The sequence below is a fragment of the Scleropages formosus genome, chromosome 4 (assembly GCF_900964775.1).
Source record: "Scleropages formosus chromosome 4, fSclFor1.1, whole genome shotgun sequence".
NCBI lineage: Eukaryota > Metazoa > Chordata > Actinopteri > Osteoglossiformes > Osteoglossidae > Scleropages > Scleropages formosus.
In genome coordinates this window covers 21,313,319-21,336,612 of record NC_041809.1, presented here as the reverse complement: position 1 = coordinate 21,336,612, position 23,294 = coordinate 21,313,319, and the positions used below count along the sequence as shown (strand labels likewise).

General features: G+C 42.7%; 1 protein-coding gene across 5 annotated transcripts in view; it reads right to left on the bottom strand.

The window, feature by feature from the left end:
• Positions 1 to 23,294, bottom strand: part of LOC108936283 (glutamate receptor ionotropic, kainate 4-like) — a 205,382-nt gene that overhangs the window by 67,174 nt on the left and 114,914 nt on the right. For all 5 annotated transcript variants that reach the window (XM_018755597.2, XM_029251579.1, XM_029251576.1 and 2 more), the window contains 2 exons: positions 13,727 to 13,891; positions 7,315 to 7,412 (listed from right to left, as the gene is read on the bottom strand). In XM_018755597.2, the coding sequence (XP_018611113.2) occupies positions 7,315 to 7,412; positions 13,727 to 13,891 (263 nt within the window). The remainder of the gene's footprint in view (positions 1 to 7,314; positions 7,413 to 13,726; positions 13,892 to 23,294) is intronic.

The following is a 23,294-nucleotide window of genomic DNA, read 5'->3' as shown; positions in this document are numbered from 1 at the left end:
TTAATTTTTTTTTTATTCATCAAAGATAGAAATTGCTTGATGACCATTAAGTGTGGAACTGGATGCACTCGTATCCAGTGGCAACAAAGGATGAGAGACGTCAATCTGGCAGCGAGGGCCACAAACTTGCTGTAGATCCACAAGCACAGCAGCATGGAAAATAATGTCTTGTTTTTGTTCATGGTCCCAGGTGACAGGCTTTTATGCCGGAAGAGCACCTGATACAAGGCTGTTAACATACAACCGCTGGCGGAGCAGGCAGGAGCCGTGGGAGACTTCCGACACGATTTGCAGTAGATGCTTTGAAACGCCCACTCGGGCAGCGCTGATTCCAAACTTGGCTCCGTTTCCCCTCCACCAACCAAAATAAAATCTAAAAAGAAAAAAGAAAGAAAACGAAAAAAAGAATTCCCCAAAGAAGTAAGAAGTACTAATAACTAGTCCCAGACCATTCTCTCGTCATGACCGATATCAGAATCATCATTTCTGATTAGCGAAGGGCTGACAAGGGTCTGACCAAATTCAGGTTAAATTAACTCAGCCAGAAGATTTCTCTTGTTATCCCCAATGATGTATAACTGCTTTTGTTCTAATGCTCAAGAACTGGAAGCCCAAACTAACCATAAAATATAGTAACACGGTAGACACAAATTACCATAACCCTGTGAGAGAATACACTTTGGGTTGCTGCCACAATATTTAAGCAGTCAAATTACTGTTAATATTTACTTTGGGGAAATCTTGTCCATGGTATGCTGTAGAAAACATTCCTGCCATCTGCAACCTGGTGGAAAAAGACAATGCTAATGTGTGGGAGTGTGAGGCCTTCTTTGTTAACTGGTGATTCTGAAGCATCGTGAAGATGCTGGAGATGGTTCCTTGTGCTGAGCCCAAACCTCACTGCACAGGTTGCAAACCACATCCAGCAGATTTTGTGATGCATCTGTGATGCAGAATGGAAAAAGGAAAGGATGTCAGTGTCTCTACCTTCAAGTACCAGTGCAACCAGCATTTCTGGATCTGAAATCCATGGACCTCAGGGGGTACATGAGCCAAGTCAGGAGAGCCAACATGACAAGTAGGAAAAAGGCCATTTGGCTTAGTCTGCAACAATAAGACCATACACACAGATATACACACACAGTCTGAAACCACTTGTCCCAAGTGGGGTCATGGCGAGCCGGAGCCTAACCCGGCAACACAGGGCATAAGGCTAGAAGGGGAGGGGACACACCCGGAACGGGACACCAGTCTGTCACAAGGCACCCCAAGTGGGACTCAAACCCTAGACCCACCAGAGAGCAGGCACAGGCCAAACCCACTGCACCACAGTGCCCCCTGTACACACAGATATTTACATTTTTTTTTATTTAGCAGATGCTTTTCTCCAAAGTGACTTCCAATGAACTCTATGTAGTGTTATCAGCCCACACATTATTCACCAAGGTGACTGACACTGCTAGATATATTATTAACAGTGGGTCACTCATCCATACATAAGTGAAACACACTCCCTCTGTGTCATTTACACACTATGGGGGAACTTGAACAGCATGTCTTTGTACTGTGGGAGGAAACTCACACAAACACAAGGAGAACATACGAACTCCGCACAGACTGAGCAGGGCTCGAACCCACATCCACTCGCACGACCTAGGAGCTGTGAGACAGCAGCGCTATTCGCTGTGCCACCGTGCTGCCCAGATATGAAAAACACGAAAAAAACAAAAAAGCCCAAGGAGAGATTTCATTGGTTAATTAGTTCTACTTTCATTTGCTGTGAGTCATGGGATGCTCCCATGTGCACAGGGCTCATTCCAGATTCCTCATGCTTGACCAAGTGGAGTAATCTTACAAATTGCACCACACCTCAAGGGCAGCCAGGGGGAAAGAGAGTGACCCCAAGGAGCACGTTGTTGTTATTTGATTACATTTTGCGTTTATATTCAATTTAAACCGGGCTGAGTGGATTTTCACTAAGAGAAAATACCTTTTTTTTAAACTTAGCTATAGCTAGAAACACTTCAGAACAAAAGATGCATTTGCTTTTCAACACAGCTTTGTTCCTGTGTTTAATATTTTGATGCTTTTACCCAAAAAATCTTCTATAGATGTCATTATTGCATTTTATCCATTTATACATGTAGATATGTACTCAACTAATTTGGATGAAATGCCCTTATCAAGGGTACAACAGCAGGGTCCTCCTTAACCACTATGCCTCTTGCTTCATTCCTGACACTGTGACAGTCTCAGAAGCTGATGCAATAGGCAATTACATTCACGTTTACATTTATTCATTTATCGGATACTTTTCTCCAAAGTGATGTAGATCTCACAGAAGTACAATTTATGTATTACATTAGGAGAAAGAGAGACATAGTTGCAGACCTGTGATTCGTAATTAAATTTAATTTGTTTCTTTCCACTATATGCACCAATGTTCATCGCACAAGTAGGTACATTAAACTCGGAATAGATGATTCCTGATCACCTTCCTACCATTTTGTTTTTTTTTTTTTTTCTTTTAAGTTACACAAACATTTACAAACAATACAGGAGTAGCGGCTGAGTAAAGGCTTGTCTGGGCATTATCATAAAGTTGTGGTGCATGAACATTTACACCATACATGAGCTTGAGAGGTTATGGGCAAATTGAGTCCAGAAAAGGTGAGTTTCCATCCCTTCTTAAATGTGGACAGAGTTTAAGCAGTTCTGAGTGAGAGGGGGAGGTCATTCCACCACAACAGAGCCAGAAGTGAAAAGCTCCACACTTTACCTTTCATGTGCGGGACCACCAAGCGGGCAGAAGTAGATGAGTGAAGGGGTCTGGTTGCGGTGTAGTGGTTGATCAAGTCTTGTAAATAGTAGTCCAGATGGAATGTCACCATGGCCTGGACAAGTAGTTGGGCAGAGTCAGTTGTGAGGTAAGGATGGATCCTGTGGATATTACGCAGGATGTATCTGCAGGTCCAGGTTATGGCTTTGATGTGCTGAGAAAAAGATAGACTTGAGCCAATCGTCACTCCCAGACTCTTAGCTGAGGAGGTAGACAAAAAGAGTGAGTTGTCCAGTTTGATCGATAGATCATGACAGGAGGACGGGCCAGCTGGGAGGTAAAGAATCTCTGTTTTGGAGAGGCTGAGTTGAAGGTGGTGTGCAGACATCCATGCAGAGATGTCTGACAGACAGGCAGCAATGTGTGCAGAAATGTCTGATGCTCTAGGTGGAAAGGAGAGAAAGAGCTGGGTACCATCAGCGTAGCAGTGGTATTAGAATCCATGGGAGGCAGTGACCGGGCCAAGGGAGAAGGTGTAGATCGAGAAGAAGACCTAGTACTGAGCCCTGCAGAACACCAGTTGAGAGAGGCAGAGGAGAAGAACGGGAGCTCCGCCAAACCGCTTGATAGGATCTGTCAGATAGGTAGGACTCAAACCATCTTAGTGCCTTTCCTTTGATCCCAAGTTGACTAAGAGAGGAGAGTAGAATTGGGTGGTTGACAGTGTCAATGGCTGCAGACAGATCAAGGAGGATGAGGACCGAGGAGAGCGGAGGTGGCTCTAGCCGACTGGAGAGTATCACACATTGCTTGAAGCGCTGTCTCCATGGAGTGACCAATTTTGAAACCAGACTGATATCCATCGAGGAGATGGTTCCCAGTGATTAATTCAGATAGTTGATCACAGGGTGCCCGCTCTAGAGTTTTAGACGGGAAGGAGGGGAAGGAAAATGGTCTGTAGTTTTGGACTGAGTTGGGATCCAGGGAGGGTTTCTTTAACAGAGGTGAAATGACAGCACTTTTGAAAGCAGATGGGAAGTAGCCAGAGGAAAGCGAGGAGCTGATGATCTTAGAGGTGAAGGTGGAGAGTTGCGGAGAAATGTTCTGTATGAGTGACGATGGGATCGGATCAAGCGAGCAGGTGGTAGCTCTGTGTAATATCAGGAGGTCGGAGATTTCCGATTCGAAGAGTGGCTTGAATTTGGAGAGCATGACATGAATTAAGATAGGAATGTGGCTGGCAATGACATGTAAGAGGCTTGTTTCAAACCTCCCATTGTATGTTAAGTACAAGCTAATAATGCATTCAACTGTTTTTAGCTATTTTTCATTAATAAAACATTCAGTAAAAGCCAAAAATGTCATGTATGAGTGTAAAAATTTACACTTGATTAAAACTGTCATAAACCATTAAGTGCATGCCAGGGAAAGACCACATCATGCTGGAAGGCATTTCAAACTGGATACACATGTTTTAAAATGCCTATCCCTAACTGTACTGAATCGCTTCCATGTGCAGACACAATGAAAACACTCCAAATATTCCTAAACAAAAACATATGGTATTAATATAAAACAGAATGTGACTCATTTGAGTGCCAAAATATTGGCAATATCTACAGAGACTCACTGGGTGATTATGGAAAACTATTCACCATGACATATCAAATTTGATGATTCCATCATAAACTAGAGTTGTGAGCCATTGGTTCCAATTCCAACATCAGCTATTGACCAAAGTATGCCTCATAGGCTGATTCCTTGAAAACTACATACTAAGGGGTGCCTCACTGGTAAATCTGATGGAATGTGCTTATATACTCTTAACAATTAATGATACACAGCTTTTCTCTTTTCCCTCAACAAACATAGAAGAAACCTGTAGCATTGCAACTTGCTTCTCCAAAATCTCTGTTGAGATGTCCAACCACCATCTACAGCAGTCTTTCCAAAACAGAGATACACCATGTCCCAGCAGGTCCATCCACCCTGCTTGGAATTTTCTATCAAACTTGGAAAATTCACAAATTTTATCTACTATATGAAACAAGAGAGCTTGGGAATAACAATTGACTCAAGTCTTTGCTTTTTACAGCACATTTAAGTCATAACCTCATCTGCAGGCTCTGCCCTTGTCTCACACCACACACTATAGGTCCAGGCTATGGGGGCACCTCTGTCTTCTACTACTGCAACTTCCACCAAGCCTCTCCAGCTGATCCAGAATGCCATGGCACAATCTGTATTTGACTTGTAAAATTGATACCATGTACAGTACTTTATCCCACACCTCTCCTCTTGACCCAACCTCACCTCTTGACAAGTTGCCCTTGTCAAGTTCAAAGCTGTTTATGGCCTACAAGACAGTAAAAGGATCATCCCCACTATCCTAACAAGAACACTGCACTCTTTTATCTCTGGTCGCTAGGTGATTCCACTCAAAAGGATCCAAAATTGAGAGTCCACTAGTTCTTGGTTTTGGAACGAGCTTCCTTTGTCCCTCAGAACTGCAGAAACCCTTCCAGCACTCAAAAAGGGTCTCAAAAAAGATCTCATTCGAACTCACTTTTCTTCTGACATCTAAACAGCCACATAAATTGTATAAATCTGCATCACACCATCTGTCACAATCATCTCTGTATTTCCTGTGTAACTCACTTCTATAGGCAGCTACTTAAGCAATATAAACGAACTGTGAAAATCAAGTATCTGTACCTACAGTTCTCTGTCTGTTGTGAAATGCACTTTGTTTATCCTGAGTTGTATATCATTTTGAAGGAAAGCCACTGCTAAATTAATAAATATAAATGTGAATGCAATGAACTGAAGTGATAGTTACATTCAAAAGGGACTCTCAGCCTACCATGGACATGGGGTGCTCCTCTACGGCAGGCATTACAATGAGCCTTTGAGGTAAAACTGTGATGACAATTGTATGGCAAATTCTTAAGCAAAATGTAACCTTTCTTATGAGTAAGAATTACATTTCCATCTCAAAGCATGAAAACCAATTTCAGAAAATCCTGTCTACAAGCTTTAGTTATAAGGGTAAAAACTGGCACAAGACAGAAGGGGACAAACATTACAGTTTACATAATGCCAGCACATCTAGCAAAATTACCTTGTTAGTGAGTTTCATCACTCATACCACCTCCAAATGCCCCCTCATGCAAAGGGAAAAGCATATTATCATTTACAGACCTGTATGGTGTGCACTGGTGTTTTATTTTTTCTGTAAGCTCACACACATAGTAGCATTCCCCATAAGGTTTATATGGTGAGGATTTGTGGTTTTTTTTTGCTTTACACACTATGCCAATCTCACAATTTCTGCTAAATTGACTTTACTGTATTCTGAAACAGACAGTTATGACAAGGAACATCAAACTCTATTTTCAGCTTAAAAGAACACTGCAGCTCAAGTGACCACAATCATCTCTTAGCAACATGGAAACACAAATTACAATGTATAATTACATGGCTAAGGGTGTTGCCACGTGTACTTTTTTGACTTTGGAATTGGCCCTCCATTTTCGGTATTGTGTTTTTGGTCAACGACAACACATTTACATTTACATTTCATTTACATTTATTTATTTACCAGACGCATTTCTCCAAAGCGACGCAAACCTCTTTGAGAACAACCAGTTAGGGACATGTGAGTCACCACAAATGAGCCTCCTCTCTCTTTGTACCTCAATAATACGCCATAGTCTTAAACATCAAAAATTAAGATAACACTGGTAACCCTTTATACTTGAGGGATAGTGACACGTGTCGATGGCTTTTTATATTCATATGATTGGATATTGCATCTTGTGTCCATGCATGATCCGGACATGACAGATTTTTTTGATTTTCCTTTTATTAGTTTTCTCTTTATTAAAACAACACAATTGATGTTAAGATGATAAAAGAAGGAACTGCAGAAGGGAGAAAGAGAAAAACAGAATGAGATTCAAGAAAAGAGGAAACAATGACCTTTTAAAAAGGAACTAGTGCGAGGATCAAGGACTGTTATATTTCTTAACTGAACCTTTTATGATGTACTTTATTGCTGAAAAAACATTCTGTTTCCTCAGTCCAGTGGCAGTGCCTGAGTGGAATACTTCAGCTGAATACAGAGAGTCACAAAGCTGTAGGAGAGAAAGAATCTTGCTTTTCAGGAGCATTATTATTTCATGTGGATATTCTGGGGGGGGGAAACAACCATTCATGGGAGGGAGTTTATATCTTACAGAAACAGCTGAAATAAGTTTGAAATGTTCTCAGTATGGAGCACAGCAGGGACATTTGATCCTGTGAAGCCATCACAGGGTGCTACATTGAACAGGAAAAAAATGGGCAGTTTTTACAACAGTTTTTAGGATGCTGACAACAGTGAATAGAGGGTCAGGACATTTCCAAGAAAACAGCGATCCAAGTGCCTCAGTTCCCACAGTTACGACCTAAGTGAAGAGTAGTCTTTTCTGAAGCTCACAATCGAGACATGATGTCACCCCAGGTTACCACAGAATAGCCCCTAGAACACTCACCTCTTTCTCACCGCAGATGTTGCTGATGATGGAGTTGGAAGCCGGGCTGGCCGAGGGGCCCAGGACAGCAACCACACCCTTGGAGACGATCTGGCACACTGTCAGAATGGAAGAACGTGAACAAGGTGTCAAACATTGTTGGGTGGAGGAGCGCTGCAGAGGTAGGTGGTCCTGATTCTTAGGGTCTGATGGAGCAAACAAGAACGTTCAGGGAGTCAGCTCAGGTCTAAGACGCACTGATATCACCAAGGAAGCCCTTGCCAAAAGCTGACTCAGGAGACTTCAGGATGGGAGCAGGATCAGCAGAAGCCACTCGAGCAGGACTGCACTGGAGCCTCGCTTCCCAAAAAGACAAGCACCTCTTCTGTGACCACAGAACCCAATGAGTCATCACTTCTTAGTGCACATTGGTGCACTGAGCTGGAAAAAAATGTCTTCACTGTCCTGTGCTGAAAACTATGAAACAAAGGTGCCAAAGGAATGAACAGGTCTTCTTCTATTTAGTTCTACACTCCCTGCACACCCTCTCGAGACTACCCAGATATCTTTAGCTATGACTATTTCTGAAGTTGCACTGGACCCAAAGCATACATATACAGCAGTTTAGAGCTACAAGATTACCTAAAAACCCATCCCTGCCAAGGGAAAGGGAGCTGTTGTAACTGTACTTGTTTTTTTTAAATATTCATCATTCCATTGCATTATTGATTCATCCACCAAAAAAAAAAAAAAGAAAAAAAAAAAGTTTAACATATTGAAAGGAAGAAAAGAAACTGTACTGAGAACTATGAGATGTTTGCTTCTCATTGTCCTGTCCAGTGTATCCCACTGGATATAAAGACTGATGTTGTGTTATGGTGCCACTATGATGATTTGAATGAACAGGTGAGGTGTCAGCAGTGCTAGACTTGTGATAAATGAGTGGGAGTAGTAGTACCAAGGAAAAAAAGAAATATACTCTATCAATACAGATTGATCAACTGAAGTCATACACTGAAAACTGAAAAATTAGGGGATGCTCAAATGAAACAATTAATCAGTGACACTAAGTCTAATAATAGAAATCTCCTGAGTTCCCACAAAGCCATGTTCATGCACTGCGAGTGAAAAACAGATCTCAGCCAAGGCGTCTGACATTGCCCACATTCTGAGACCATGGTGTCAGATGGGATTAAAATTGAATGTTCTAGTGCAGGCAGGCAGCAGGGATCCTGATGTGGACAAACATCTAGGCAACTTGTACACTCAAATTCCATCTCCATAACACAGTTTGATAAACACTTTTAGCCTATTTACTTTGAGCAAAGTTAAACAGACACCCAGTCCACTTCAGGTACTGCTGATATTTGATGGCTCTTCAAGGCCAAGAAGAGTGACTGGAATAGTGCCTTATGGAAAGGCCATTATCAATAACAGAGCTTTGGCCCCAGTTACAACAGAGATCTCTTGTACCTGATTCACTCTCAGTCAAGTTCAAATGCCACTAACCTGATCGTTTGCTTCACTCACATTTGCAACAGCTGCAACTTTCCTCTTTTAAGTATGTTTTCCTTTTACTTTTTTGCTTTCCACAGATCCATCCTCTTTCCATTATGAGCGAATGCTGTTTGATTTCATTTTTGGCTCCAGCTCCTTTCAGCTTCATTCAGCTCCTTTCACTTCAACTCAATTCATAAGAAAAGTTCCATAAGCCACTAGGGCAGGATTTATGGAGGTAAAACCCAGTTCACATCTATACTACTGGGTAGCTGCTAAGCTATTGCACCACTGAACTTGAAAATCACTTCAGAGGGAAGCTTTATAACAAACTAATAAGCAGGTTTTTTGATGCCGTGCCCCTTTATCACCGAACAGATCATATGCTGGACTGTTGCTTTCTTCTTCTTCTTCAAAATGCAGTTCATGTCAGTAGCAAATATTGGCAAACGCTTCTTCAAGGCTTGCAATTTTTTACACAGAGAGGAGCAAACAGGCAAACTGTTTTTGCCTTTTTGGAAAAGCTGCAAAAAGCAATTATATGTGGACATATGTAAAATACAACCCCCTTAGGTGCAGACTTAAGCTATGCAAATAAATACTGTGAAGCCTGGTAATGTAAGTGCGGGAAAGCCCCAGGCACTCGTGAGACCTGGACAGGGGTTCATTCAGAACTGTACAGTCTAATATCATCATGTCTGGAATGAAGTCCTTCCACTTTGTCTTAGAGAAAGTCACATCTCGTTTCTGCCCTCTGATGAGAAACCAGATCATTAGGGTACTTAGCTACAGACCTCATGCCCTATGGTTATTTGTTCCAACCATGTACAACATCAAGTGAATGAAGCAACTCAGCATCTAAACCCACAACAGTTAAGGACAGGCATCCCTTTATTTAAAAAATTTTAAAAATCAACCCATTCCAGCATGGATATTCAATTTTTGCACAGCAGAAGCTTATTTTCCACGATTTTAAATGGGGGAAAAATAATAATGTGTTTCCAGCCCATCCAAAACCATGATTTCAGCACAATACAAAACACATTTACATCCTCACTGCTCTGGGGGAATTCCCAGTTATCATTTCAATTGATGAGTTATCTGCAGGATGAGCAATCGGCAAAGCAGGAATCCAGCGAGCACATCATGTTTATTATGAACAACTTTCTAAAATTGCGCAGTGCTGCTAAAATGCACATAGGTACCAAAAAAAAAAAAAACATCAACCAAACTCTTTCACTCACTCACACAACACACACACACACACATTGTCTGAAGCCGCTTGTCCCAAGCAGAGTCCCACCAAGCCAGAGCCTAACCCGGCAACACACGGCGTAGGGCTGGAGGGGGAGGGGACACAACTGTCTCTGCAATTATTCAATCAATTATTCAATTAAATAACATGCCCAGTATGGCTGGGAGACACACCTGTGGAATTCCATACACTTCCTGTAATGCATCTCTCTTACAGCAACAGTTTCTCATTCCGAACAAACCAACTGATGGAGAGATCTGGAAGCAGATATGCCAACTACATTATATATTATTGCACTTTCGCTTCACTCACACACTGCCCTACTTTGTGTTTTTTGGACACCGTGATTTGAATAAAGAGAGGGATGCCTGTAATTAGGGGATGGTTCAAACCAATACTCACAAATTGTGCCCAGAAAAGAATGGAATTATGGACCTCTGGGCTACAGAAGATATTTGCAAATTATGTGTAAAGTATATAAAGTATTTCAGAAATGGCACTGACTGTGATCCAAAACAGAACCTCACATCTGGGAAATAAAAAGGGGACACAAACAAAAGCATATAAACTGTTACCACCAGAAAGACAGAAAGACATTTGATAGGGATGTATGTGTTTTGGTGCCATTTCCGAAATCCCGTCGTCCACAATGTTACGGTCACCTTTGTGTAATCAGTTGCTTTAATGCACATCATTTTTTGTCCAATTTTCTTCATTGTTACATGTGATCGTGTGTCACATGACTGTGTGTTTCTTACTTATTTACGCCTTACTAATTTCTGCACACACAGGAAGGCCGGTGACTGAAATGCATGTCTCTCAATGTCACGTTCAAGTCTAAATTTTGCATTGTAATAAAGAAACAGAACTGTGAGTGCTATCTTAGATATAATGTATTTCAATTATATTAAATATAATATTCCATAATGATGGTAATATTGTTCGCTTTCTTATGTAGCAAAATAACTGGCTCTGGCTCAATTTCTTGAGCACAAAAATTCATCTGGGGAAACATTTCACTTTATTTTGGTATTGTTCATAAATGAATCCCTTTAGGAATGTTCAAGGCCTATTTTTTTATTACTTTCAGACGGAACGCATCATGAAAATGAGGGGCCAGTTCTACCTGGTGCTGTTTTGCTAGAGGTCTAATTAAAGCAAGTTTTACCTCTCTCCAAAGTAAACACAGGAAGTGCGATTTATAATAGGTATTTCAGCATGAGCAAAGGAACTGCACTATGCAGCAATATTTTATACGCTAAGGAATCCCTGATATAATTACTGGTAGGAAAGCAGTTAAATGAACATTTTCCTTGAATAACGCTCGACGACTGTTGCTGTGCAAGTGACTGACCGCGTGGATCCGAGTCCAGCTGCTATTGCACATTTTGCGTAACCAGCACACAACCAGCCCAGCACCCAGACCGGCCTCTTCTGAACACTCACTGTTTGGTAAGGGACGCTTGGTTTGACACGCCACTGAAAGTCAAGCACTGACCGTAAAGACGTGACGAGTAGAACGGGCTCTTAAATGCTTCGGCCTCCACCTGTCAACACCTCCGCTAATCCCAAAGTACCCAGGGCTCCCTCGGTCTCACCCTGTGCATTCCACACACTCTGCTCTCCTCTGTGGCTATGAAAGAAAACACAAGAAGCGCAGCTCTACACGTTCACCCCGCACCTGTCAATCACCATTGAGAGACAGTTCCCATTTAACTTTGACGGCAGCAGCCAAAAAGCAGCACTTCTCTCATTTTGCTGCTTCCCCATCTCTTTCCTCTGTAATAAGTGGCGGGGGGGAGTTACCAATTTTAAACAACTGCAATTTATTTCCATTCATTGTTTTTCAAATTGAAATTCATTCCCCACTTCCCATGCGGTTTGGGCTTCTATTTACCGCAGCCTAAGGCCCTCTGAATTTGCCCTCGAGACGTGGGAGTTAAAAGTTTGCGCCACATCAATTATGCAAATAATAAATAGGCAGCGATAATCAAGAAATAATAGGCATACACTAATGTTTGTTTTCCAGATTCCTGTTCACCCGGTCTGTAATAGCCCACTATTATTACAACTGCCGAGCTGACGCGGAGAGCAGGAAGAGCTGCCTTGTTACCCGCCCCAATCCCTTGCATCCCTAATGTGCGTAATTTCCCCCTGCCCATCCTCTGCTCTGACAACCAGTCTCTGTCTGCTCTTGGGCACCTACAGCAGGAAAAGCTGCCCGGATACTGACTGCAAGGAACAAATTTCAAAGTTTCCTCTGCATTTTTATTCTATAGTTTCATAATTTCATATGAGCGCAATAAGTGTGCACATGTATGTTATCTGTTTAATAATTAAAAAGTAAAAACCCTCCTCTATGTGGCTACCCATGCAATGTATACCGGTTTATACAGTGACGTGACACAAATTGACTGTACTCAAGAACCATTTTTTCTGCATCCAAATCTCTACTTGAGTTGGTTTAATGGATTTTTGTATTGGTCTCGGAAATGTACGTCGCTTTGCAGAAAAGTGTCTGTTATATGAGTAAACGTAAATGTCTCCTGGATCTCTCAAATAATCAGAATAATTTTTCTGCTTAGAACCCATCACTTAATGGAAATCAAACCCACATGCACACACGTCTGAAGCTGCTTGTCCCAAGCGGGGGTCACGGCGAGCCGGAGCCTAACCCGGCAACACAGGGCATAAGGCTAGAGGGGGAGGGGACACACCCGGAACGGGACACCAGTCTGTCGCAATGCATCCCAAGCGGGACTCGAACCCCCAACCCACCGGAGAGCAGGCCCTGGCCAAACATGCTGTACCACCACATCCCCCGCGGAAATAAAACCATTAATTTTTTTTTTTCCTCCAGGATGTCGATAATATTCGGCCTTTTTATTTTTTTTTTGCCTGGAATACTGCCTATGGGTTAATTGTCATTTTAATTTTATCTCAGCTCCACTGAGAATTTACTGAAATAACAGATTTTGTACTACAGATTTTGCTTGACATGTTTGTTTTTCTCACCAATTAAGAATACTACAATAAGAATTTAGCACGGGGTATGCAAGGAAACCATTAAATCATCCAGAACAAAGTATGGCGTAACAACGGAACAAGAGAACAATTAAGCATGATACACAAAAGAATTCAGCAGATTTTTCCAAGTGAAATAAATTGGCAGATACTTGAAAAGCAATCTCGGTTATTGTCCTCTGCCACTCCTACGGCGCACAGAGACGTGCGGTGGTGGAGACTCAGGGAGGCATCCCTTCGCAGAATCTCTTAATTCTGCGTTTTATTAAAAAGCACTGCCTGGATAGGATGTCACCTCTCTTTGCGATTAAGGAGCAAATACACACTGGAGCACAGAAATACTCCAGAATTACTCCTTTTCTTTGACACAGGCAGAACATTCACACCTCACACACCGCTTTGCCCTTGCCTGTATTAGAGCACACACCTCTATTTCTATCACAGCAATAAAACTTCCATTTCAACTGCTCTCCTCAACGGTAATGGAACCTTCTTTTGTTCAGTAGTAATAGGACCCTTGACAGTAACAAATTCCCTTCTTCTCGAGCTGCTTGGTAGTAACAGGAGAACGAGAGCACCACTTCCCTGACAGTAATAAATACTCTCCCCAACGCAGACACAAACATCCCGCCGCTCGCCCATTTACACAGAACTCACTGGTTTCTCCCGTCTCATACTCGCTGTCCCTCAGGAGCTCAAAGATGTCCACTTCCAGCTTGCCCATGGTCGTGCGATTAGTGGCTCGGTTTATGCCCTCCTTGGCCAGGGTGATGGCCAGGCGCTCGCCCCGGCTGCACTCCATGGGGTCATCCAAGATGGCAGCTGTTGAGGGAAACGGAGAAGAGCCATGAGCGTAAGTGAACTGCTCATCATGACCAGACCAAACCGAACATAATCAAAAAAATCAAGCTCATGAATAAAACACCACTGAGGTGTTCCGCTTACGTTAACATTCAGGTTTATTCCTTTAGCAGACGCTTTTCTCCAAAGCGACACACATCTCATAGAACAATACAAAGAGTGCATTATGTTCACAACTGACTATTTATAACTACGTGGGTGTCCCACTCACTGAATGCAAAAACCTCTCTTCAACATTAGTTATAGGATGAATTACAATAAACATTCAACAATGAACCAACAAATTAATTTTAGACTTATTATTTTCTTAAGCGGTTATTGAACAGAAGTGCGTACACATTTCGGTACTTGGTGTTCCACTCTGAATGTTTTAGAAACAATAAACAATTCCAATGATCAGCTGATTAGCAAACCATAAGCATCTATTCACAATAAACAATATTGTTAGAAAGATCAGCATCCTTCAACTGTGCTTGGAATTAATTAGGACATGTAATACAAAAAAATTCTACAATGAAATCATATTGTAACGACCCGTGTTACTGTTTTAGGTGGGAAACCTATCTAATGTAAAAAGTTGCATTCTGGGAAATAACATAAAATGTGGGTGTGCAACCACTGGCGGCACTTCTGGAGAAAATGATGGGGTGACTGTGTCTACCAGTATGTGGGAGAGAGAGCCTGGGGGTGCTAAACAGGCTGGGAAGGTTGGCTGTAGACACAGGTTCAAGAGGAAAAGGGGTTCTCGGACCAAGAACATTATTTCCCTGGTACCAGTGTTCGAATAAATTGCTCCAGATGAATGCTGTCTCTGCGTCCTTCTTCACCCCGTCCAAACCCACAGTGCTATGCTCCATAATATCAATCCTTTAGCCCTCTGTCATAATTCTGTGTGCAGTTTGCATGTTCTTCTCGTATTTGCGTAGGTTTCCTCCGGGTGCTCCGGTTTCCTCCCACAATCCAAAGACATGCTGTTCAGGTTCCTCCAGAGTGTGTGAGTGACAGTGTGTTCCACTGATGTATGGATGAGTGAACCATTGAAAGTAGTGTATCCAGCAGTGTAAGTCACCTTGGTGAATAAGGTGTATGGGCTGATAACTCTACATATAGTTCACTGGAAGTCAATTTGGACAAAAGTGTCTGCTAAATAAATAAATGTAAATGTAATAATTCCTGTTGCAGGTAGTCAGTATAACTTTATTGTAAAGGCAAATCTCACGGCTTTTATAACAAAAGCAGGTAGCAGCTGGGATGACGGATCAGGACTTCTTACCATGCTCTTCTGTTGTACTCATTAAATAATCTTTACAGTCCTGCAGATAATTTACTTGCAAATGTATTGTAGAGAAAAGTGAAAAAAGTCATTAATTTTTAATCAAAAATGCAGAAATAAATAAGGAAAAAATTAAGAATAACATGTTGTTGTGTATTTCAAATGGACAGAAATAGCATGAAGTTATGCACTGAAAGAAAAACATAAAGCCAAATGACCGCACAGCCTGTGTGATGAGGATCCAGGGATCTCCAGCAGTTGTTCCGACTGAACTTGTCAGAATAATGAAATTACAGCAGCTGCCCAGAAGTCAGGCCCTTTGCAAAGGCACTGGGGTAGCAAACAAGAAACTAAGCAGCTAACCAGCGGAACACGGCTGAGCTCCACTCTACCCATGAGTCACAGGAAATTTGCATAGCATAACACTGAAGCCACAGAAGCACAATACAGGGCCTGGAGAAAAGGCTTTTCAAACAGCTTTTCTCATTAAGACTGTAGCTGAAGGCTAACCAACAGGTTTTTTTCCCCACTTTGAGACACATCTCACTGTATTTCCGTGCAGCGATGATACTGCTAGGATGCACAGTTTGGGAAGAATATGTTCGCTACCCGCGGGTCACCAGGTGTGGCAGAAAGAAGACCTCAGCTGCTGGTTTGAGGTAAGCAGACCTCAGGAAGGTCAAAGGCTTGGAGCACTGTGTGATCTGATCTGTAATGAAACCAACACGCTCCCTTTAGCTTGCTCAGACTCAACAACCCATGAGATGTGCTACTGGACTACAAGAAGTCATTAACATAGCATTTTTAATACAGACCCAGTGATGGGAGTGATGATTGCTTGCGTTCCATCCATCTCTTTAAGGTGCTGTCACCGTCAAACCAGAGGAAGAGAAACTAGAAGAATGTGTTGGCCTCAAACACGTTCACGTGGTGAAGCAATTAGCGCCGGTTAAAACGGATAACAACATTATAACGCAATAAGCACTCCTCTGAAAATGCAATTAAATGCCACATTGACAAATGTACTCATTAGGTTCCAGTGGTCAGACGCAGCCTCCACTCTTTGGCAAAAAGGAACAAAAAGTCGTTAAGAGTGCTGAAGGTTTTAATCCTCCCTTTTTAAAATTTGCCTTTTAATCATCTTTAAACTTAACTTCCCGGTAAATGTTCAAATAAATAATACAAACCATCTTCCCATTTCCATCCTTAAGCAATTTCACAGATTTACTGTGATTTTAATCCATAGTCTTTTTCCCCCCATTTACTACATTTAGATTTCACAGAGATCATTTCTGTGATTATGCATGGCTTTTCTTAGCACCGCTGTTCGTTGCTTTGTTCATTTTTATTGACACTGATGACACTGTACTCTCTGTTTCTGCAACACTGAGGAAATGTCAGCTCTCCTTGATCTTCATCTTGTTCTTTCACTGCTTGGGAATTACCAATTGGATTCTACGCTCCTTCTGATGATAGCTCATACTTCTTCCTCCATCTATCTCCGTTAAGAGGCTTGCAGAGAAGCGGAAGCTCAGCTGCCAAAACACACGTTGAACACATGAAGACACAAGGACAAGTTCACAGCCGTGTGCTTACAAGCACAGATACTCGGAAAAAGTTATGATACATAAAACAGAGGAGCTGGAATGTTTAATGAAATCTGTTCAATGACACAGCAGAGACAAACAGGGATCATAGAAAGACCAAATGTCTTTGGCATAGCGGCACAAAGATCTTATCCAGGAGAGTCTTCAACTCACAAACCTACACCCTATTGGCCTAAAAACTTCTAGCATCCCAGGTTTCCTCATCTTGATTTACACCTGTGCCCATCTACTCAGCTTCACAAGTCAAAATGATCTGCTGGGCCACCGAATTACCCTAAGCCAAGAAGATCAATCAAGATCCAATTAATTCAGCAGCATTTCTGGAAACTAAACTGGAGAGACTGGGTCAAGGGCTGGGTTTGCTGGGTTTGGGTGATGTGGCACAGTCTGATCTCGCTGTGGTAAGGTAAGTGGCAGCTGGAAGTCTGTATGGAGGATTCATCATCTTCTCCTGAAAGAATCAGATAAGAGCTAAGCTTGAATCAACACAACCGCGGGAACCAGATTACAAAACCAATATTTACCTCTCTCTATCTCTTATTTAATCTCAATAGAGAACAAAGCACACTCGCACACATACATAAAAACTCAGAAAATGAGAATCATAATTTGCCAGCTGAGCTTGGAGAAAGAGGCAGTAAAAGGAAGTGCTAAGAAAAGAAGTGACGGTATTTGAATAAAGCAGGAGATATCAAAAAACACAAAAGGTTGGCTGATGCAGAGCTGGCATACATACATAGATATTAGGTGTTAAGATTAGCGGCAGTTAGATGTTGGTAGAGAAATGAAGACTGGACAATGAATGGAAATGTTCGGATGGACCATGTTCACTTGGTCGTTTTTTCAATAACTTGTGGCCAAAAGAGCACCATACATATTAATGAAGGGTCACATTAAGGGAATCTTCATTAGAAACTTCTAACTTAAAAAAAAATATATATATTTTCCAATCTACAAATATGTTCTGGAAAGTTTATTTCCTGCTGTAGTAAATCGAAACAGTTGCAAGATACATACATAGCAGTGCCTGCTCCTACTACAATTACAAGTTTGCAAAACACTGTCTGAGCCATGAAGTGCTACTTGAAGATCATTAGTTCATATTGACTCCATTGGATGCCCACGAAATTGAGGCAGAGAGAAATGTCCTTATAGTTGCCATTTGTGCTCTGAGGTCATGGGTCATGAGGTCCGTGCTTACAGCCCCAGTGACCCAGATGCCTCTTCCCCCCGCTTCCCCATAGCATGTGTCTGATTGCTAAATCGTGAGCTGCACGCAGAATGAGAGGCCCTCTAATTAGTTGAAGAACATAAAAAATGACACATGAGCTGTGAGACAATGACACTGGCCAGGTTGCTTGTTGAGGGCACATCCGATCATTATGGCACCAAAAGCAACTAGATAAGTGGGCCTAGTGAAGACCGTATGAAACCAAATGTCTTCTGCATCTGCGTATTCGTATCAGGCTAGTGGATTTCAGTACCGCAGGCATGAGTACTCTTCCCCAACGCGATCACGTCAGAAACGCCTTGAGGGGTATTTTTAGCACTGACAGCTACAGCTAGTTTCTGTACTAAGTTGCGACAACTTATTTCAAGATTGCCTCAGATGTTCGCTGCAGTACATTAAGAATTAAAGTAACGTACACCACCATGATGCTGAGTTTCAACTTGAGAGCCTTCTGCAACCTTAGAGTTGACATTCTGCATTCATTCCTTAAGCTTTGAGCATGGAACGTAGATTTGATATTTTGTAGTCGATCAATATTTTCATGCATTCAAGGTGTCATTCACTAAATCCATTTACTACTTCCGCTGCTTGTTGTCTCGCCCGCTCAATGCCAATAAGCTCTCGTTCCAGCCAGGTTCACAGCAGCCAGGAACTTATCCCAAAAGGTTATGCTACATGCTGCACCACCATGCCACCCTGGTTGCATTGTGGATTTCAAAAATATTTTTCCCATGTGAAATATATAATTTAACATACAACAGTGTATTATATAATGAATCATAATTTATAATGCATTTCTTAAACATTAAAATGTGTAATATGACTACTTTTTCTGCTGGCCACCCAAGAACGTTTTTCCCCCACCTAGAAGACATTACATTTAAGTTTTCTTTCTATTGAACTGAAAGATGAGCTCTGGTGAAGCATTCTCCACATGCATACAATCCAAAGTAACTCCATGGTCACAGATCAAATTTGAACATGTGACAAATTTGGTTGTAAGCTTCTAGTGGCAAAATTATAGACAGTGACCTATTGTGGGGAACAGGGAGGGATGGTAGGGATAAAGTTTCAACACATTAGTTGCAAACAAGACAAAAAGTGGACTTTTAAACAACGGAGCACCATTCAAATGTGAACATATCAAAATAGTGTTGGACAATGGTAGCAAAAAAGAACCAAGGAAAGTCCAGGAAACAATCATCTCCCACTCAGCTGGAATCGGGAAGGCTTTAGGAAGTACAGTACATTATCGTGTAGTACAGTATAGCAGAGTATGGTTTGGTATAGTCTTGCCTTGAGCAAAACTCCACCTCCCATCCAACTCAAAAAAGCATCGCAAGATAGTGAGGTCACCAGTGGTACCCAACACATCAATCTCATTTGAGAGCTGTTCACTGACAGAGTAAAGAGAATGTAGCAGTATTGCCAGGATGTCAGAAACAGAAAATAAATTATTCAACACAAAATTATGCCTTATCATTTAATCCCTTGGGCGCGGGGCCGCAGCGAGCTTGGCTGGGTCCTGCTCTCTGGTGGGTCTGGGGTTCAAGTCCGGCTTGGGGTGCCTTGTGACAGACTGGTGTCCCATCCTGGGTGTGTTCCCTCCCCCTCCAGCCTTGCACCCTGTGTTGCCGGGTGAGGCTCCAGTTCACCGTGACCCCCGCATGGGACAAGTGGTTTCAGTCAGTGTGTGTGTGTGTGATTTAATCCCCTATAAATGTATTCTCACATTTGTTAAAGACTTGTGTTTGTTAGGGTCGCAGTGGTATGAAGCCTATCTAGGTAATCACTAGGCACCAATGCATTGCACAGTATCCACACATATAGATAAACACCCATGGAGAGCTGGGGAGAACATACAACCTCCATATAGACTAGGCCACATTCAAACCGACACCCAAACAGTCCTGCTGCACCAGCATGATGGCCATAAACAAGCACTGAATCTAAAATAATGTACCAACAATGTGATTCCCACACCGCATCTGCCCATTTAAACAGCAAAAGCAGCTCAAAGAGTTAAAGGAAAGTGATTTGGAACTTCAGCGTCACCCTTTGTCCAACTGCTAATGACTTTTTCCTGCTGCTTTTCCTCCCTTGTGTACCTCCATACAACTATCATATCTCATATGGGCAATCCAGAGAGACCATGCCATGGACTGATAGTCCTTTTTCCCATGGACTAAGACTCAGCAGCCTCTAGAACCTACCGGTGAAGCCACAAATGTTCTAAATGAAAAAGTGGGTCCATTAGGAGAACACAAAATGACTGAATTCAATACCTCAGGTTATGTTAAGTGTCCTCTTTAAAAATCACTGGCCAAGCAGTCTCTGAGAGGGTTCTGCAGGTTATAAAGGGGATCATTCTGGGAATGAGTATAATCATTTCAATTATTTTCGGCATCATACACTCCACTATATCTCTAGTACAAAGAAACACAATTTCACATTAGAGGGGGAAAAAAAAAACCATCATTCTTTCTTTTTGCTGTCTGACAAAGTGTGCACTATAGATACAGTAATTCTCCAGAGCACACTCTCTGGCTGAGTCAAATGTAAGATCAAAAACTTGTACGGTTTTTTCCCACAAGTCACCATTCTGCACTGCAGTGGGATTCAGATCTGTCTTGCTTCCATACAGATGTCCATCGCCGACCCCTTGGCGCACACACACACACAGTCCGAAACCACTTGTCCCACGCAGGGTCGTGCTGAGCCAGAGCCTATCCGGTAACACGGAGCGCAAGGTGAAAGGGTGAGGGGACACACCCCGGATGGGACACCAGTCTGCCGCAAGGCACCCCAAGCAGGACATGAACCCCAGACCCACCACATAGCAGGACCCAGCAAAACCTGCTGCACCACCACGCCCCCGAGCCCTTGCCTTTCCCCCCTCGATTTTGTTGTTTCCAGCTCCCTGTGGAACACAAGCAGCTGGGCGCAGATTTCTGCCCACTGATTTCCAGCGCATGTTCTGTAAAAAGCAGGTATATTTTAAAAAGCTTGCTCAATAATTGTTATTGACCAGGGACCAGTGGTGAGCGAGCTGTTCTAGCGGACAGTAGTTCCATTTAAAGCGCGTGGTGATGGAGCAGGCAGTAATAAAGCCAGCGTGGCTCCCTTTGAAACACAGCGCTTTTGGAGGAGGTCTCCAGTGGGTCCCAGATTTTATTCTGGACCAAAGCTAGGCTGAGGTACAAAGTGGAGAAATGGCCTGGATGACATCATACCCTTAATCACCTCCCCCATTGCAAGCAATTAGCAGCCGCTCAAAACTTGTCGAGCAAGGATGAATCCGGCGGGAGAAGTTTGTCGGACGCCCCCTTCAAACACCTGCTATCGCCAGGTTCTCCAAGGCATGCCTCCCCAGTATAATTGTAGCCTGACATCCTTTGAAAGGGGAAGCCAAGGCCACACATGCACCCTAAGCAAGGACAGCAGTAATCCAGCACTCATTTCTACCTGTTCCTTCCTCTCCTGGGCTTGTTTACCTTCGCTTTTCTCCACAAATGTGCCGTCATCCCTGAGTTTGTATCATAAGCCCCGCTTTGGCTGCCAATCAGGAGCAGAGGAGACGTTCGGCACATGGGTCCGTTTCTTACGTTCAAAACCCAGAGAGTCGCGCGAGGCAGCCCAGCCTGGGCATCAAAGCCCTGCACAGTCCAAATTCTGGGCCAGCAAAAATTAAGAGGCTTTCCCCCCCCCCCATAACAAATACATCAGAAAGTTTCGAAATAAATAATATCTTAGAAATGGTTGTTGGCTGTTGAAGGGGGCTGCCATTTTACCTTTATAAAGGAAAAAAAAAAAAAAAAAGAAAAATCTTCAATAAGGCTGTTACAGCGGTGTGCTGCCGAGCTGTGAGCGCGAGGGCCAGAGTGTGATGTGAAAGCCAAAAAGGAGCTGTGGGGAACAGAGCACCAGTAAAAACGCTGCCCGCTGAATGGGCCCAGCAGGAGGGTGGAAGTGAATAAATACAATAAATAAATAAATAAATAAAGCCGAATGGCAGGTATTTACTGGCCTCCGCAGCCCTTAAAAGCGGCATCTGCCTTTGTGCCGTTACATTTGACTTTTGCACCAGAGAAGCACTTTCCCTATTAACATGTGCTCTTGCAGGAATTGGGCACTGTATAAAAACGGAACAAAAGAACAAGCGCGCACGCACGCACTCACGTACACAAAAGCCACTTCCAGACATGTCTCCTAAACCCTGGTATATGATAAAACTACAGACTAAAGAGCACAATCACAAAAAACATCTTGTCCTCACCTGTGCCCACAAACACACAGATATGCACCAACATATCTGCCCACACATAGAGTGAGCGAGAGAGATGGAGCAAAGGAAAGACAGAGCACTTTTCTGAAGAGTAGGGTCATGAGGTCTTTCGTGCCTGGATCCACTCTGGTGCCCTACACTGGGGTAGCGTAGACTGATAAAGGAGCTGTGGCTCGAGGCTGTGTCCGGGTTCTGCCTTCTTAGTCAGCCTAACATGAAACAGCACGGCATCGACACGACGACACCAAAGGCATCCCTCGGCCATTGCCACCCGTGGGAAAGAGCAGGCCTCCACCCACCATCTCGCTGCCTTCTCAAGAAGAGGCTAAAGAGGAGCAGGAGCCCAAGCAAAGCAGCAGCAAAGGAAGGAGGTCTTTCAAACCCTCCTGTCAAGCACATGCCTTTCTTCTCCTTGTCTTTGCACAGTCAAAGGCGTGACATTTCAAAACAGGTCTGAGGGAAACTCACCTTGAATTTCCAAAGTTTCACATTTGTGTGTTAGGATTAGATAAAAGGAGCTGTTATACTGAGAAGCTACTCCGTTGCTGGGGATGGAGGCTGCAAATCCTAGAACTGGGTACCAAAGCCCAGTAAACACCTTTTTGTACTATACTTGGTTTGGAAATACAACAATATTCCTCTGATGTGCCAGTATTTTGCAATACAGCATGCATATGGAGTGGTATAATGTTACTTAACTTAGGGGCACCCTTTTCTCCCTCAAGCTTTGTGCTTCAAACTTTTCCCTTTGATATATTAGTATATTTTCAGAAAACATTTCAAAGTCTGGCTGAATGACTCAGTGAAGTGTTAATCGAAGACTATTTCACTGAAATGTGTGCCATTTTAACATTTTTGAAGTGTGTAGGTTACATATGCAAGAGAAAAAGTGTGGAACCTCAGAATGCCTATCAATATACTGAGAGCTCTAAGAACTGCCGTCTCTTTGTAGCACAGAATTCTCCGAA